Source organism: Meles meles, chromosome 11 (assembly GCF_922984935.1).
Source record: "Meles meles chromosome 11, mMelMel3.1 paternal haplotype, whole genome shotgun sequence".
NCBI classification, from domain to species: Eukaryota; Metazoa; Chordata; class Mammalia; order Carnivora; family Mustelidae; genus Meles; species Meles meles.
Window position 1 is genome coordinate 3,572,481 of NC_060076.1, and position 16,579 is coordinate 3,589,059.

At 56.6% G+C, this 16,579-nt stretch overlaps 1 protein-coding gene across 2 annotated transcripts in view; it reads left to right on the forward strand.

Annotated features, from left to right (window-relative positions):
• The window catches only part of AK8 (adenylate kinase 8), a 117,401-nt gene that overhangs the window by 866 nt on the left and 99,956 nt on the right, over nt 1–16,579 (forward strand). For both annotated transcript variants that reach the window (XM_046023026.1, XM_046023028.1), the window contains exons 2-5: nt 1,585–1,669; nt 6,476–6,525; nt 8,811–8,924; nt 15,787–15,855. In XM_046023026.1, coding sequence (XP_045878982.1) covers nt 1,585–1,669; nt 6,476–6,525; nt 8,811–8,924; nt 15,787–15,855 — 318 coding nt within the window. The remainder of the gene's footprint in view (nt 1–1,584; nt 1,670–6,475; nt 6,526–8,810; nt 8,925–15,786; nt 15,856–16,579) is intronic.

Consider the following 16,579-nt stretch of genomic DNA (forward strand, 5'->3'; position numbering starts at 1 on the left):
CAGAGCTCAGACTCAGACCATCGCCGTGTCTCCAGCAAACACAGGCTTCCCCTGGGAAGTGTTAGCTGGCAGAGGGAGGGAGAGAGAGTTCTCTGAAACTAAGAAAACGTGTAAGAAAACGGCCGGTAGGCGAGGTGAACAGTTCCCCAGGGGTGCTGTGGTCTGAGTGCTCGTGGGACGGAGCCGTCCGCAGGTGCTTTCGGTCCAGGATGTCCAGTCCTTAGTCATTTGTGCGTGTTCCCTCCGTGGGTTTTACACTTTTTATTTTCAAATAATTTCAGACCCACAGGGTGTTAGAAAGACAGTACAGAGTTCTGAGGTACCCTTCCCCAGCGCCCCCTGCGAAGACCATCGAGCCTCACTCCTCGGCATCACAGTCGAACGGGACGGTTCAGCAGATGGGGTCCTTATTTGGAGCCCCTCCGTTTTTACCTGCCCTTCTTCCCCGTGTGTGCACGGTTCTAGGAAGTGTTACACCACGTGTATCGAGTCCCATCACCAGCACCACAATCCCACTTTCACTCAGTCATTTCTTGAAATCAACGCACTGAAAAAGAGTTAACCTGTTTTACTTCCCGCTAAGCAATATCCTTGAAATCTGAGGTTCCCTGATACACATTCGATACATAAGTGTTTAAAAGTGAAATTAAAAACACTCATTGGTGAACCATCTAGCATCATCTCACCCTGTCTCGGGTGCACCAGCAGGCCTGGGCTAGTTGGACCTTCCAGCAGCTGGGGAAGCCGAGGGTTGGGGAAGGGAAGGGACTTGCGGGTGAGGTGCAGAGGGAAGCTAGGACTTCTCATGTCCCTAAAGGAAGCTCCTTACTGTGCCAGCGCAGATCCTATTACCTACCCAGTTCTTTCTGTGCCTCTCGTTCTGGAACCGTGGAAGGTGCCTTTCCTTGGAATAAATGGCCAGACTATCCCAGGACTGTTTAGATCCCAGGCTGGTAAATAGTCTGTCCCACCCCGGAAGGACACGGGTAGCAGTGGTGGCCATGCCCCCCAGCAGACATCGGCTTTGGGCCCCTACTGCGAGTGAGCCCAGCACCGGGACAAGGGTGAGGCAATAACGGGGACACACGGGGGCTGCGGGAGCATGTGACAGGATTTATCTAGTGAGTGTGATCCGGAAGGTGTGTTTTCATGGAGACTTGGGGACTCAGGGGGACAAGTGTTCTAAGCTGAGGGAACAGCATTTGCTAAGGCTCTGAGGGGCACATGAACATGGTGCATCAGGAGACCTGAGAGAAGGCTAGTCTGGGAAGCACAGATGGACAGAGGGGAGAGTACCCCGGGCCCGCCTGTTCTGAGTCCGGGGTGCGGTCCTTCCAGGTGTCTCCCTGGCGATACCCACACGGCCCTTCCGTCATGCCTCTGCTCATGGGGACCCAAGGAGATGGTGGCTGGAACAGGGGCGGGATCCCAAGTTCAAGGCAGGTTTGGTGGGTGTGGTGGAGAGATCAGGCCCCATAACCAGTGTTGGTAGCAACCAGGGTTCTGGGCCACTGGAGCCGGAGCCTGGGGCTTTGGATGCCCATGCAGCTGTTAACCAGCTGGGCATCTGCCCTGTGCCCACAGAACATGCTGGAGCAACTTCTGATCCACCAGCCCAAGGACCCCATCCCGTTTATGATCAAGCACTTGCAACAGGACAACGATAATGGTGAGTGATTGGGCTTCCTCTCCCTCCACCTCCTCCTGCCTGACAGCTACGAACCACTCCGTCCTCCCTGTGTCTGAGGGGAGGGCTGAGCAGGGTGGGGAGGGGTTTTGACAACTTGGGGTGGTGGCTGATGGAAAAATGCCTGCATTTCTTTGGGGGGCACAGCTTAAAAATTCTCTTGCCAAGTTATTAAAATGAAAACCCCCAAACGGCCCATGGACTCAATTATTAATGCTTTCGTGGGTCCATCTGATCTCGCCTGTTGGGTTTAAGCTCTGTGATGACTTTACTTGTCAGGTGTAAATTTGGTTTCTGGGCTACCTAGACAGGCAGCACTTGGGTCTTCCTGATGGTCTCATGACTGGTGCCCTTAGGGAGTGCCAGAGCTCCCCGAGACATCGGTCCAAGTGCAGGTCGGCTGGACCCAAAGCCAGCGCTCAGGACCAGGGAGAAGTGGGGGGCACTCCATTCCATGGTCGATTTGCCAAGTGGAGGGAGGCTCATTCCCGTCCCGTGTGAGCTGTCAGGGAAACGGGTGTCTGGGAGCTTTGATGTTTCTTTCATTGGCGCTCTGGCCGCTTTGAAGGAGATACCAGCACACCAGTGAAATTAGCACTTGGCGCAGCTGAGCGGGACAGAGGCCTGAGATGCCCCGTGGTGGGGTTCGCACGCCTAAGATGAGAAAGGACGCTGAGCAGTTTAAAAAACAGCTGCAAAGACAGGTGAGAGGGAGGAGACCCCAGGCCTGCAGGTGCACCGGGCACGGCTGGCCTTTTCGGTGTGCCCTGACCCCCCGATCTTGACCTGTCTCAGGCTTGGCTTTCGAGCATCAGAGGGGCTGCTCTGGGACCAGGGCCATTCACCCACCTAAGCGGAGTGGCTCACGGAGAGCACAGCTGTGCCCCTTCCTGAGCCTCTAGTCGGGGAGACTCGAGAACTGATGTTGGCTGCGAGCCCGTTTGCCCTAGGTGGGCGTGAAGCCAGGAGCACGGAGGGCCGGGAGAACCACCTTCTCAAGCTGTCCACCTGGCCTTCTCGTGTTCCTGGTGGGGTGACTGTGCCCCCCAGAGATGCCCCTAAGAGGCCTCCGTTCTCTGATTGGCTGTTTATTACCTGGCGCGGTCTGCAAGGTGGCCACGTTCCTTCCCGGCGGTCGGTCCTGCCGCAGACTTCAGGGTCCTGGTTCATACACCGGCTGTGCTGGGGTAAGGGGATGGAGGTCGGTGGGTCCCAGTGCCTGGCTGCGGGGAGGGGCAGTAGGGGCTGCTTCGTCCTGCTGGTTTGAAACATTCCGCTTTCGGGTCCGTGTACTGGGGCCCCGTTCGCCAACGCTGAGCCCCAAACCTCAGCCAGCGCCCCCGCTGGAAGTTCAGGAGCTGAAATTTGAGACCGGTTCTCATTATACCTTCATCCTGCCCCTCTGCGTGCAGATCTGGTCGTCGGCCTCGGACTGCCCGCCTCACCAGCACCTTCCTGTTGTGGACTCGGGGCAGCCGACGACACCAGGGGCTGGCCTTACCGCCGCCTCTGCCGCCCCCCCTTCACCCCTTTCCGTCCTCCTCAGCACCCCTCCATCGTTCAGGGTCTGCTCGCCAAGCCCACCTGCCACGGAGCCTTGGTTCCTTGTCCACACTACCCCGCCTGTTGCTCCCAAGCAGGGGCGAAGAATGCAGACGCGCCTCCTCTGACTCTGGCTGGGGCCAGCCTCCTACCCTCCTCAAGAGGCTGGGCGTGGGGTTTTGGGCCTGATACTCTCCCAGGGAGCAGAGGTATTAGATCCCAGAAACCACTGTTTGGGGGCTTGATTTGTTCCTACAGCCCTCCGCTGCCTCTCCCAGGCCTTGGGCAGGCCGCTCTTTTGAACGATGGAACATCCTTGCCCTTTTTGCTCAGGTCCCAACCACTAAATGAAGAGCAGAGAGGGCCACCTGTGGGTTCCCCCCGCTTCCCGCGCCCAGGCTTCTGCCAACCAGGGAAGCAAAACGTGGGGGAACGAGGGGCGGCTGGGCAGATGAATATGCTTTCCGGAGTTTTCTTGGAGTGGGGGAAGCCGAGAACAGTTTAACTCCGCTCTCGTGTGTTCTGGAAGAGGACAGTGGACAAGGGGAGGCCTCCTGACGTCCAGTGAGCATTTCCAGTGCGCGGGTGAGCGAGGTGGTCTCGCCTCCTTCCAGCCATGCAGGGGCCTGTGTTTCCTGGAAGCTGGCGCTCAGCTCTTCTGCTTACTGGGCATGATGTGGCATGGGCAGAGGTTCCCGTGGCCAGTGGCTGGTGTAGAGGGAGAGAAGGCTCCAGACTCATGCCGGTGAGCATGCACAGGAGGCAATGAGGGGAGCCCCCCAGCACAGGGCTGGCAGCCCCTTCGCCTCGAGAAAGCAGATTTAGTACAAAGTGAGCATTTACAGTAGCCCTGGGCGATATTAAAGCAGGTGATGGTGTATATAATGGTATGTTGAGTTTTTTATCAAACGTTTGTCCAAGAAAGCTGTGTATTAGAGCTCCAATACCTAAGGGTTTTCTTGTGAATTTTAAATCATGCTCCTAGTTAAACCTCAAAAGGATCTGTGGATGGAAAGGTTTTTTGATTTCCTTTGAAGTGGTTTGAAGAAGTTGATTACTCCTGGCAGTCAAGCCGCCTTTTATGACACTGTTTATAAATAATTACTCATGAGCAGAGCCGGAGTTCCAAGGTGTTAGATTTTAAGAAACTGAAATTAATCACGTAAATGTGTGTGAGAAATTAGGTGGGGAGAAAGGCCGTGGATGTTCCCCTTTTCAAGCATTTTCGTAGATGGGTACAATTTGGGTGCCACTTACTGGATCCCAGAAGGGGAGGGTTTCCTCAGTAGCCTGGGAGCCCCATGACTTTGTGGAGATGGATGCCTGGCTTGGGAGTCAACTCATTCCCCGAATGTTCTTGTCCCCCAGCTCGTTACCCTCCTCCTCAGGCTCCGCAGGCCCTGAGTCCCGTTGGGTCTTGCCTGAGCTTTGAGGAGCTCGAGCAGAGACCTGTGGCTCGCGTCCTAGAGAGGCCGCTGGGCAAAGGGCATGGGAGCCGGACCCGTCCCTCTGCTGCTCCCTTCCCATGGCTCTGGCCCGCAGGATACTGGAAGCTGTGTCTGCCATCTGGGGAGGGCGGGGGGAGCACCCCAGCCGGGCCTGCCTTGGAGAGGAATGTGTGTGCAGGGGGTTGCCAAGCTGGAGTGTGGCAACATTTGTCCGGGAGCCGGGGCTGGAGGAGATGCCCCTGGTGCTGCCTTGTCCAGAGCCTTCCCGCCCCCGCATCCCTAATTCACATCACCACCAACAGGAAGGATCTGGGGCTTCTAAGAAGCGAGTTCACACATCATCGGGGTTATGGACCAGGTTTATAAGTGTTTAGAAACGTAGGAAACAGCAGTGCTCTAAAGCAATTAGCTGGGGATACATAAAAACCAAAGAAACAGCGAGAGCCGTGACATGTTTCCAGGCTGTCATGTTCTCGAGGAGAGAGAGAGAGAGCAGTTCCCTGGTCGGGGACGGGCACAGAGGATGGCCGCTCCCTCCAGGTCCTGTCTAATGCAGTTTCCCACGTTCCATCCTGCTTCCCTCGGCAGCATCCCTCCCGGCGCAGGAGCGAATCAGTGGGTCATCTGAACCTCCATGTTTTCCCTGAAAACAAGGAGGTGCCGTGAATCTGGACAAAAGCCTGGCTGGGTCACCGATGTGCTGATGATTAAATCATGGCCCAAACTAGCTCCCTCTCTGTGTCCACTTCCGAACTAAAAGGTCATGCATGTCCCTCGTCCCCTGCGTAGACGAGGTGCCCTTCTGGTGGCCTGACAGGACGGGCTCTGCATGCGGCCATCAGAGGCTCAAATGAGTCGGAGTATACACCTGTTCATCGTCCCCTTGGCTCAGGGGTCAGGCCAATAATGGTGAGGGGACAGGTCTGCTTTCCCAATGTCTGTTCCGTGTTCCTAGCTCCCACATTTAAGGGCGCGGGGGTAGAGGGGTGGCTCAGTCAGGTGGTACTTGGAGGAATCAGCATGGATTCATCTGTCCAGACACCACGTTCTGGTTCCTGTTTGGACCCAAGAACACATGCCTTCCAGAGCTTTTGCAAGGATGCTGGTCTGGTCTTCTCCCGTGGGCCAACACCGACTCTGTTGTCCGGGAGCTGCTTTAGGAATTCTGTGGGGCCAACAACCTTCCCGAGCCTTGGCCTCCCACCAGAAGCAAGCCATTTGCATAGAAATGCCCACATTTGAAAACAAAGACTTTGCCTATCTGGGGTTTTATAAATCTGGCCCATACTCTAGGCTTTTTTCCATTATTTCCCTCTGTAAAACGATGGGGAATGCAATTTGCTAAATAAAAAGGCATAAATATATATATATATATATGTATATGTACATATATATATATATAAAAGCTTGGAAGGTCGATTTACATAAAATACAGCTTTATTTGAGAGCGTGTCCCCAAGACAAAGTCCCTGTTTAAAATGCTTTATGGTGTTTGAAATCCCAATTGTTCTTGATATTTATTAGTTTGGCAAACAAGTTACCGTGTCCATGTCCCCTTGGAGACAGAAAAATAAACCATCTCAGTGATCACTTTCCTCTCTAAACAGAGAGAGTTCGCTCGATGGTGTGAGCATCTCGGAGCCCCTGCGTTACAAACGACCCTGTCACTCGCAGAAAATGAAATCCGGGGGAGGAAGGAAATGAATGCTTCCCAAGCACCTCGGGCCCTCCCGCCCCCCTCCCCCCGAGGTTGCTCTGTCATTGCGGGCGGTGACATTCAAATCTTTCTCTCCGACAGTGCCGAAGATTGTGATATTAGGTCCACCCGCCTCGGGGAAAACAACCATAGTAAGTGAATCATATTAAGTGTCGTAATACCGTAATATCTCATTTACCTGCACGGCCGGAATGAGGCTGCCCCTCAGCGGGTTTTCAACACCACCGAGCTTCTCTTCCTCCTTCCCTTCTCCTGCTTCTTAACTTACTTTCTTATCACGAGAGGCGGCACGGCGCTAGCAGAAACCCTGGAAAGCACAGACCACAACGGTATCGCTCCCCGCTCCACGGCCAGCCAGGGAGGAGCGCTGTCTCTGCCGCTGGCATGTGCCCTCCAGGGTGTTCTCAGGCCGTGGACACCATCCTTGCACACCCTTAGTTTACATCCTTCGGACACATTTCTTCTAGAAGCGGACCAGAGTCGAGAGACTTTTGACACAGACTTTTGAGAGTCACTCTTAATGTTTTAATTATGAAAGAGTTCAGTCCGAAAGGCATGGAAACTGCACCATAGACACTCAGACCCCTGACTCCCAGATTTTACAGAATTTCTCATTAGCCCACATGGGCTTTGAGGATTCTCTCTCGACTTTAAAGGTACTACAAATACCTCATCCCACCCTTCCTATCTTTCCTTGGAGACAGCCCCAGTCCTGACTCTGGCCTGCCTCCTCCTGCTTGCGGTTTCGATCTTGAACTGAGAGTCAACACTTGCGACAGTTGCCATCCTCTGAGATGGAGCTCTGTCTTCTTTATTTTTTTTAAGATTTTATTTATCTATTTGACACAGAGAGAGAGAGAGGGAACACGAGCAGGGGGAGTGGAGAGGGAGATGCAGGCTTCTCTCTGAGCAGGAAGCCTGATGCGGGACTCAATCCCAGGACCTTGAGATTATGACCTGAGCCAAAGGCAGATGCCTAACAACTGAGCCACCTGGGCGCCCCAGAACTCTGTCTTAAAAGCCTGGCTCGTGGACTAAGCTAATTGGTCCTTAAGCTGACACTGCCTTTTCTTGGAGGAGGTATTCGAATGACTGAGCCTTACCCAAGCCAACCTGTGTCTGCTGAGCCCTGGCATCATTCATATCCTAGCGTTCTGTCTCTCCATCTGCCCGTCTGCCCATCCCTCTTGCCTTCTGCTTGTCAGTCTATCTGTGGTTTTTCTACTGTGCCCCTCAGGATCAGGCTGCCAGGTTTCACTCCTGTCTGCTGTTTCACTGCTAGAAACCAGGGGCTCCCAAGCCTGACAGTCCCAAGCAATAGCAGGTGCTTTGGGGGAAGCCGCTTCCGGACTCCCCTCCAGACCTGCCTGATCAGAATCTCCCGGGAAAGGCCCAGGGAGCCCGGAGAAGCCGCTGCTGAGCTGTGGCCTCTGCACTAGACAGGCAGGCTCCCAAGCCGTGTTAAGGCCGAGTCAGGTCGCTCAGGGGGAGGGGTCTCCTCTGGCAAAGGGCCTTTGTCTTTGAGACATTCGGCACTCTGGACCCGCTATGCTCACCCCGTTCTGACCTCTGGCGAATTTGCTGGTAGAATTCCTGAAGCGCCGCGGACGCAGACGGCTTTGCCCATCAAGGCCCAGCTTGGCTGAGGCGACCCACTCCGCCTCCTGGTGAGGTCAGGGCCCACAGCACGTGGCTGGTGCTTGAGCTACAAGCCTTTCGGTGAATTCGCTGTTCCTGCCTCTGACCGCTACCTGGGGACACAGGGCCTCTAATTTTGCAGGAAGATGACACATAGTAAAATCCAGACAGAGCCCTAAAGGGCTTTCATCGCTGACATCTCCCGGTACAAGCAACAGAGAGAATTAAGGGTCATAATTGCCCCGGGGGACTTCAGGGCCTTCTGACTCATCCTGATGCCGAAATGGTCATCAGTATAATCTTGGCACTGAGAACATTTTATTGCATTCTTATTCCCTGAAAGGCATTTATCCATTTAGAGTGGACATAGTCATCAACGGACGAAACATTCATTTGGCTAGACTAGGTCATGTCCCGATCTAAGGAACAATGAGTGAGTATGATCGTGACCCATATTTAGGTCCTGTCCCTGCGTTTCCTGTTGTAAACCTTCTGAGGCCCACAGGGCTGGAACAGGGATGCCAAGGGCAGCTACAGGCATGGCCCGTCCTTAGGTTTTCTAGGGATCACCGGCCGCTGGAAGAACAGAGAGCATTTAAGCATTTAAGCGGCTGGGAGGGACCCTATGGGCTTGTCCCCCTTGGTGGCCTCCTTCCCGCCAGAAATCATTATGCTTCCAGCCGTTTCTAGTAGAATGTGGAAGGACCTGGGCATTTGAATGGAGTTCCCTCCATTCCAGCTTTCACGACAATGTTCTTGTCCTCTTTCCTTTCTTTAGGCAATGTGGCTTTGCAAACATCTGAGCACCAATCTTCTGACCATGGAGAACTTGATCGCCAGAGAATTTTCCTCGCTGGCTGCAGATGCCAGGAAGCATTATCAAAACACGAAGGTAGGCCTGGCCCTGGGGACCCGGGTGGGGGCGGTGGCAGGCAGGGAGGGGAGGTGGGGTGACGGCTCCCACAGCTCCCCCCTCCCCCACACCCCCTACTCGTTTCTGTTTCCTCGTGGATGAAGTGAGGGAGATGCTGGGCAAAATGAGATACAGGCATGGTGTGACGGGAGGGAAGAGACAGTTCTCAAGCAGGGCACGTCCTGGTGGGGATGGAGGCGAGGGTTTATGGCAGAAAGGGTCGTTCATAGAGTGAGGAAGCCACTCTGTGCTGACGGAGTGGCCTGGGCCCGCTTTCCCCGGGTCAGCCCCACCGTCCCAGGGCCCAGGGCAGGGGCTTCGTCCACAGATGATGGAGCGCCCCCGTCTGGACCGACGGGCAGGGGGGTTAAGGGCAGTCCTCCGGCTGTCTCTGCCCTGGGAGGACCAGCTGCACCTCGGGGTTTCCTCCTGCGGCCCCTGGTGCTGTGGGGCGCTCTGTGGCACCAGGCTGCCCTCCCGGTCCTCTCCGTCTCGCTCACACACAGCTGTGGATGGTGTCCCAGGGCACTCGGGGTTTGTTCCTAAAATCTCACCAACCGCATATTTGAACCCTCTTATTCTGAATGGAAAGTACAGAACTTCGTTATGTCGTTTCCTTCCATACGAATAGGAACTTTGAAATGTTTCTTCATAATTCCCTCTGGACTATGAGCGGATCTCTTAGGTCTTTTGAGCGGCAATCACAAAGCACCACAGCCCGGGTGGCTTGGCAGCAAGGGATTGATTTGTCCCAGTTCTGGGGTCTGGGGTTCTGAGGTCATGCCGCCACGGTGGCCGTGTCCCGAGAGGGCCGTCTTCTCGCTGCGTCCTCACACGGTGCAGAGGGCAAAGGAGCTCCCTGGGGTCTCCTGTTTCAGGGCAGTAATCCCATTCACGAGGGCCCCACTCTTATGACCGAATCACCTCCCCAAGTCCCCCCAGCCCAACACTGTCACCTCGAGGCCCCCGTGCTCCCTGGCTCTGGCTTGGAGAAATCGGTGTGTGCTTATGGGCAGGGGGACGGACACTGGCATTCGGGGGTAGAAACATGGTTTGAGAAAGAAAGCGGTTGTCTCATTTTCAGAGAGCTTTTCAGGGTAGGGGAGGCAAGTTTATTTCTAGGATAAAGATGCTTTTATCTGGTTTATCAAATTCAACAGAGGAGAGGATTTTAAAGAAATTCCTCCTGGGTTTCATTACGCTAATTATTGGCATATTTCAGACCACATCGACGTGCTTTCAAGGGTGTCTGGTTGGGGTTCCACGGTTTGGAAGCACGGGGGAGGGAAGATGAAAGGCAAGGCCATCAGGACTGATCAAGGAATAAAAAGTCCTAAAGAGCCAGCATGGTGTGAGTCGGGCAGCTGTGCGTGGCCTGGCTGCAGGTGGCCGTCGCCAGGCATGGCCTCTCCGTAGGGTCGTCTTTAAGTCACCTGTGGATCTGGAGCCTTTTACAGCTCTCTTTGTAAGTAGCGAAAATACCTTCAAATCCCTCCTCCTCTGTTCATCCAGGATCTGCCCTCCTACTTGGAATTCTTTTGCGTTGCTGTTGTTAATCAAGACCTCCTCATTTTAGGCATTTCCAGACGGTTCTCTGTCTGGAAATACTTACGCGTCCCCTCCTGTGTGCCGCGTGCTCTCCTGCAGTGCCGCGGGAGACCCAAAGATGAACTCCTCCTCCTCGCCCCTGGGAACCCCAGGGGAGGAGGGGGGTACCCAGGCTAAGGGGCCTGGAAGCCTTGTGCTGTCGGCGGCTCGGCTGACTGCGTCACTCCCCGCCGAAGCGTTCACCCACCAGTGACTGACTCGTAGGCACGGGCTCGAGGCCGGGAGAGCGGATGGGCTCCGTGGGCCTTAGCCACAGTCGTGCTGGGAAAAGCCTTCTTAGCCTAATGGCAGGGTTCATGGGAAGAGCCCGAATTAGGCCAAGGGTCACCAAACCATGCAGGCAGGGAGGGATTGTACCAGATTTTTTGTTTTTGACTGTTTATTGTAAAATATTATGGCGTGACTCAGAGGCAGTGAGAAAGGCCTTAGAACCCTCATGGGCCCATCGCCAGCTTTAAGCAGCATGGGCTCCTCATGTCGTTCCCCATGTTGCCCCACACCCCCCTGTTCCCGGGGACGTGAGAGCAAACCCAAACGGCATTGCATTTCTTCCGGAGTGGTTTCGTCTCTATCTGCTGGAACTCAGTGCACAGTGACCAGACCACATGTAAAAATGGAGCCCTGGGGCGCCCGGGTGGCTCAGTCAGTTAAGCGTCTGCCAGGTCATGATCCCAGGGTCCCGGGTCGAGTTGGGCTCCCTGCTCAGCGGGAAGCCTGCTTCTCTCTCTCCCTCTGCCTGCCACTCCCCCGCTTGTGTGCTCATTCTCTCTCTCCCTCTGTCAAATAAATAAGTAAAATCTTAAAGAAAAGAAAAGAAAGAAAGCAAACTCACCAGTCTTTCTTTAGTATCCGGTCAGGGTTAGACTCTCCCTGAGCAGACAGCTTTCTCGCGGTCGTCCAGCCCCTCGTGCCCTCTGCCCGGCCCCAGGGCACTCTGGTGCGCACACGTCCCTCAGCAGGTGCTTCTCGGCTCCTCTCCGCCTCGACCAAGGCCACCTTTGCTCTCAGTTTGTCCTCTTTTGTCACGTCCTTTTCCCTCAGCTGCCCACTCTGGCGCGTTCCCTAAGGCTGCCCTCATTCGCTGTCACAAACACTGGGTAGGGGAGCCCTGGGGGCGGGCTGGGGAGCAAGAGGGCGGCCCGAGGGAGCCCAGGGCCCGGAAGTGAAGGAGGCACCGGCGGGTGCTGCCCCTGCGCTTCGCCGAGCCCGAGAGTCGGCGTCTCCTTAGACTCTGGCCAGGGCTTCCGGAAGCCTCACCCGACCCAGGACCCAGTGGCGTTGGGGAAGACTGAGTCCCGTGGGTTTCTAATGACGCAGGAGGTGTAGGGAGAAGTGGGTTATTTCTCTGCCACAGAAGCTGGGCGTGGTTGCTCTGGGATGTTTTAATTGCCGAGGAACGTTCTTACTGAATCCCCGCGGGAGGACAGATGCTCGAGAAACTGCCTGGTCCAGAAGTGCCGTCTTTGAGGCACACGAGCCTCTCCCGGGCCCTCGATTGGTCTGAACCCCGACGTGTGCGGCGGGAGTGTCCGTCGCTCCCCAGGGAATTGTGACGTGGCCGGGGGGGCCCCCACCCGCCACTCCCCTTTCTCAGCATGGTTGTCACTCTTCTAGCACAATTGTCAACAGTCCGCGTTTCCGGGGCGCGTAGCTGTCGTATTAGGCCACCACAGCCTGTTTGCCGAATGGATCAGTGATGCAGGCTCTGAGGCCGGCCAGACAGGAAGGAGCCAGAGCTGGGCTCTTCCCAGCTGCCGTGTCGGTTACTGCTTTCAGTCCCGCTGACGGAGTGAGGATCCCGTGGAGCCCGGTGCAGCCATGGCCCGGCTGCCAGGGCCGCTGTTTCCTTTAACACCAAAGGAGAGAACATGCGCCGTCTGGCCCCGCCTCCGTCTACACCCGGCGATGGAGGGCTCTCCGGTGTCGCTGAGGATTTCTGGGGTCACCCCAGTCCCGTGGGTGGCCTCTGTCTGCTCCCGCCATGCCCTCTCCAGCCTCGCTGCTCCGTGTCCCGGAGGCCACGCCGAGACAAAGCGTGTGGGGCTGGAACCCTCTGCGTCCCCCTCGGCCACTCCAGGCGGCGGTGCGAACGGGCCTTGCGGAAGGTTCCAGGTAGTGGAGGTGCTGCCTGCGGCCCGGGAGAGGGCACTTAGGTCCGAGGGCTGTTCTGTCTGTGAAGTCCATTGGCCTTTGCCACTGCAGGGTCTCTTCCGGCTCGTGTCATCCCCGCGAGGAAGCCCAGGTGTGCGAGGTGAAGGGAGGGGCCCGAAGGGGCAGAGCCGGGGTTGTGCCTGCCACCACACGTGGCCGCCTATAGGCTCCGCAGCAAACCCGCACGTCTCACCGTGGGGGGCACCTCCGAGGTCGGCTGACCGGTGGGCTTTGGGAGCTGGACCGAGAGGAAAGGTCCGAGCCGAGCCCATGCAGCCAACTCTGCCTGTGATGAGAAGAAAGCAGGGAGACGAGAGGCTGGAGCCCTGCGTCTGATCGGGGCCTGCTCTGTGACCAGCCGGGGGTGTCACAGGGCTTCACCGGTTTGTCCCCGATTCTCCCCACAGCACCGGGCCTTGGGGGGCTGGGGTGGGAGAGCACGGCAGAGCTCTGGGAGGAGGGAGCCCGAGTCCTACAGAGACAGTTTGGCAGGACTCTGAGAGGCGCCCCCTGGAAGCCCGTGGCTGACGTGACACATCAAAGCAGGCAGTGAGACAGCGCCAAGGCAGGGAGCGAAGGGGGGTACCCAGGAGGGGCTGTGCTCAAAGTCATGGGCCTGTCCCCTGCTGGGCAGGCCCCAGCAGTGCTGTGCCCCACCCGGACCCGTCTCCTTTCAACCCGTTGGCTGGCTGGCACCTCCCCCAACCCCGTCCCCCCTCCCCACCACCCCTGCCCATCCCGGTACCTGTTCACTGCCTTCTGATGGGTGCCGTGAGGGACAGGAGACTAATCTCAAAGGGAAGCGGGCCTCAGCATGGAAGCTGGCTCTGCCTGGGGTCAGCAGGAGACATGAGGGGACAGGAAAGGGCCACTCCCTGTTGACCCCCTTCCCTCGCCAGCTGGGCTAAGTTCCCCAGGAGCGCTGGGAGGCTAGGGGTGGGGCAGAAAGGCACCCTCTCCCGCAACCTCTCCTGTGTAGGGGAGGGCTCTTGGGTACTTGAGTTTGCTTTTAAGACAGTGGCTTTCCGGGTGTGGTCCCCAGACCAGCAGCCTCAGGGTCCCTACCTCGAGGGTCCAGGAGGATCGGAGCGCACCAGAGCTGAACCCCTTTGGGGACAGTTCTCCCACCGCCTGCACCAGCACCCCGTTCCCTCTCTCTGAATTGCTCTGGGGGGGAGCCAACCTGTGCCCGCTCGCTGAAGCAGGGCAAACACCCACGGTTAGAAGTGGTTGGGCACCATCTACTCCCCACCCCCTCGCTGCCGGGACACAACGTGAGGCGCGGGCACACACTGGCACGTGCGCCCTTTCTCAGCCAGCCTGGGCAGCGTACAGCCTGTCGGAGAGGCTCTGGTGTCCCGGCTCTCCGTTTCTCTAGGTGCTCTAACGGCGCTCCGGCAGACAGGACAGCGTTCCCGCGGCGGGGTCTGGTCTCCAAACCCTCGCAGCTGCTGACTCTAGAGTGAAGGACCGAGGCTTTGCTCCACTGGCACTAAAATGTCACCATTAGCCCTAAGGGTACTTTGGGAAATTGCCTCCTGCCAGGACCCACCCCCTGCCAGGCCTACGTGGTCCGACTCTGGGGTTCCCCAGCTTGCAAAAAGGAGCGTAAGGTAGATTTCTTGCCGCCTGATCTGGGCACCTCTGTGTGAACCCAGTGCACACCCTAGGACCCTCATCTGCACCTGGCAGGAGCCCCTCCCCTCCTGGGGGCCGGTCAGCCCTGACAGAGCTCGGGATGTGCTGTCCGGGGCTGGCCTGGGAGTCTGCTTTGGCCAAGTACTGGGGTGTTTGTGAAGAAGCACCAGCTTTTAGTCATCTTAGGTCAAGGGGACATGAGGGAGTGGGTGAGTTTTCCAGGCATCAGCTCTGGGGCATTCAAGGTTTTGTTAGAAACATCCGACTTGGCTGTGAAAATTGGGATGCTGATTCTGGCCAGAGAAAGTTCCAAAGAGAGACAGAAGGTCGGCCATCCTTAACTTAACTTCCTCCCTGCACATGCCCCCCCCCTCCCCCCCCCGTGCCTTTGCAGGGCCCAGGGAGAGCACAGTGCTGAAGAGGCAGGGCTCTGGCTTCCCTGCTTGGGTTTAAGTTCAGCCTCTGCCCCTCCCTGGTTGGGAGGGGGCTTCACCTCTCTGAGACTCAGCTTCTCTTTCTGTGAAAAGAGAGAACAGGTTGTCCAGAGTTATAAACATCGAATAATGTGGCTGGGCGTAGTGCCCGGCACAAAGGGTATAATCAACAGGTCAGTAATAGTATTTATTGAATGTATTCAGGAACATGACGTCTCGTTAACTCATCAGCTGGCAAGGGCATCCTCTTTCCTTGGCACTGACTTGAGGCTGGGGCAGAGGTGTGCTGGTCAACATTTACCAACCAGCTCTCTGGGGAAAACAGCTCGTCTTTGCGGCATTCCCCCATTACCAGGGTATAACTACTCCCCCACGGCTGATTCCAAGCTACTACCATGAGGTCTCTGAGCAGAGTTGGGAAGAGATGGGCACCACGCCCCCCTGCCCCCGCACACTGTCTGGGGTACAAAGATAGTAAGACTTGGTCCCTTTCCTCCAGGAGTTTTGCGACTTCCTGGGGAATTGGACATGTGAGCAGAGCCCTGGAAGGCCTGGTGGTTGGAGTAGTAACAGAACTCACTGTTAAGGATTATGGCGGCTCCTAGCCTAGCCTGGGGAGGGTCGGGAGGGTCAGGGAGGACTTCCTGCAGGTGGTGGCTCTTGGGCCAAGGCTCTGAGGGAGCCTGGAGTCACGCAGGTGGGGTGGGGGGAGCGTCTGAGTGGAGACACAGGATAAGGATAAGCAAGAGTGGAGGTCGGCGTGCACGTGTGGTGTGGAGCTGTCAAAGGGGTGGTTGGTGGAGAATGAGGCTCAGGGTAGAGGTGGGACCCGCAAGGTGAGCCTGGGCTTTCCAGAGGCCTCTGGACATCAGTCGGGGACTGGGGAAAGTTCATGTCAACGCAGCCAGTTCCGCAGTGCTCAGCTGAGCCCCCTGGCCTACCAATCACGTGTCCTTTTTGGCTCGGTATACGAGTTAGGACCCTCATTCTGTGTGTTGTCTTTCCTTTAGAAACTGTCCAGCACACTGCTCGCCGGTCTGATTCAGGAGCGCCTGAAGGAGGAGGACTGCGTCAGGCGGGTAAGAAACCCTGTGTGCGGTGGCTCGGGGGCTCCCAGAGAGAGGGGCTCCGTCACCAGGTAAAGGGAGAGTGAAGGGTGTGGGTTCGGATCCCAGCACAGAACCTGCAGAAGACCGGAGAACAGACAAACCGGATCTAGGTGACGTTCAGTCTGTGGGCGTGGGTTTGGCCTTGGATGGAGCCGAACAAGCAGCCGAGGAAGACTTTACTGCCTTCACTCTTGAAGGGATTTGTCCCTGGGTTCAGAGTTCTACACCCCCAGCTTGCCGTCCTCACACCTCACGGGGTCCCGCCTCCTTCCGGCCTGCGTGGGTCTGACGGCAGGACAGTCCCCCAGACCCCCACCCAGGCAGCACGTCCTTGCCCCCGGCTTCCTCGGGGACTGTTCTCGCTGTTCTCGGTTCGCACAGTTAGTCACCTTTGTCTGGCATGCATTCCTTCGGATTTATGCTTTTGGGGGTTTGTTGAGTTCCTTCAATTTATAAGTTTACGTGTTCCTCCAAACTTGGGCAGTTTTTGGCCATTATTTTCTCAAATAGTTTCTGTGCCATTCTTTCCCCCGTCTCCTGAGGCTCCAGGGCCATGAGCACCCTCTCTGTGGTTCCCTCCGTGGGCACTGGGCCCTGTTCTCTGTTTGTCTCTCCTCTGCCATGGGTCGGATCATTGCATGGAAGCAGCTTGAGGCTCACTGACGCCTTCCTTTCCTGTCTCCATTCTCCTGTC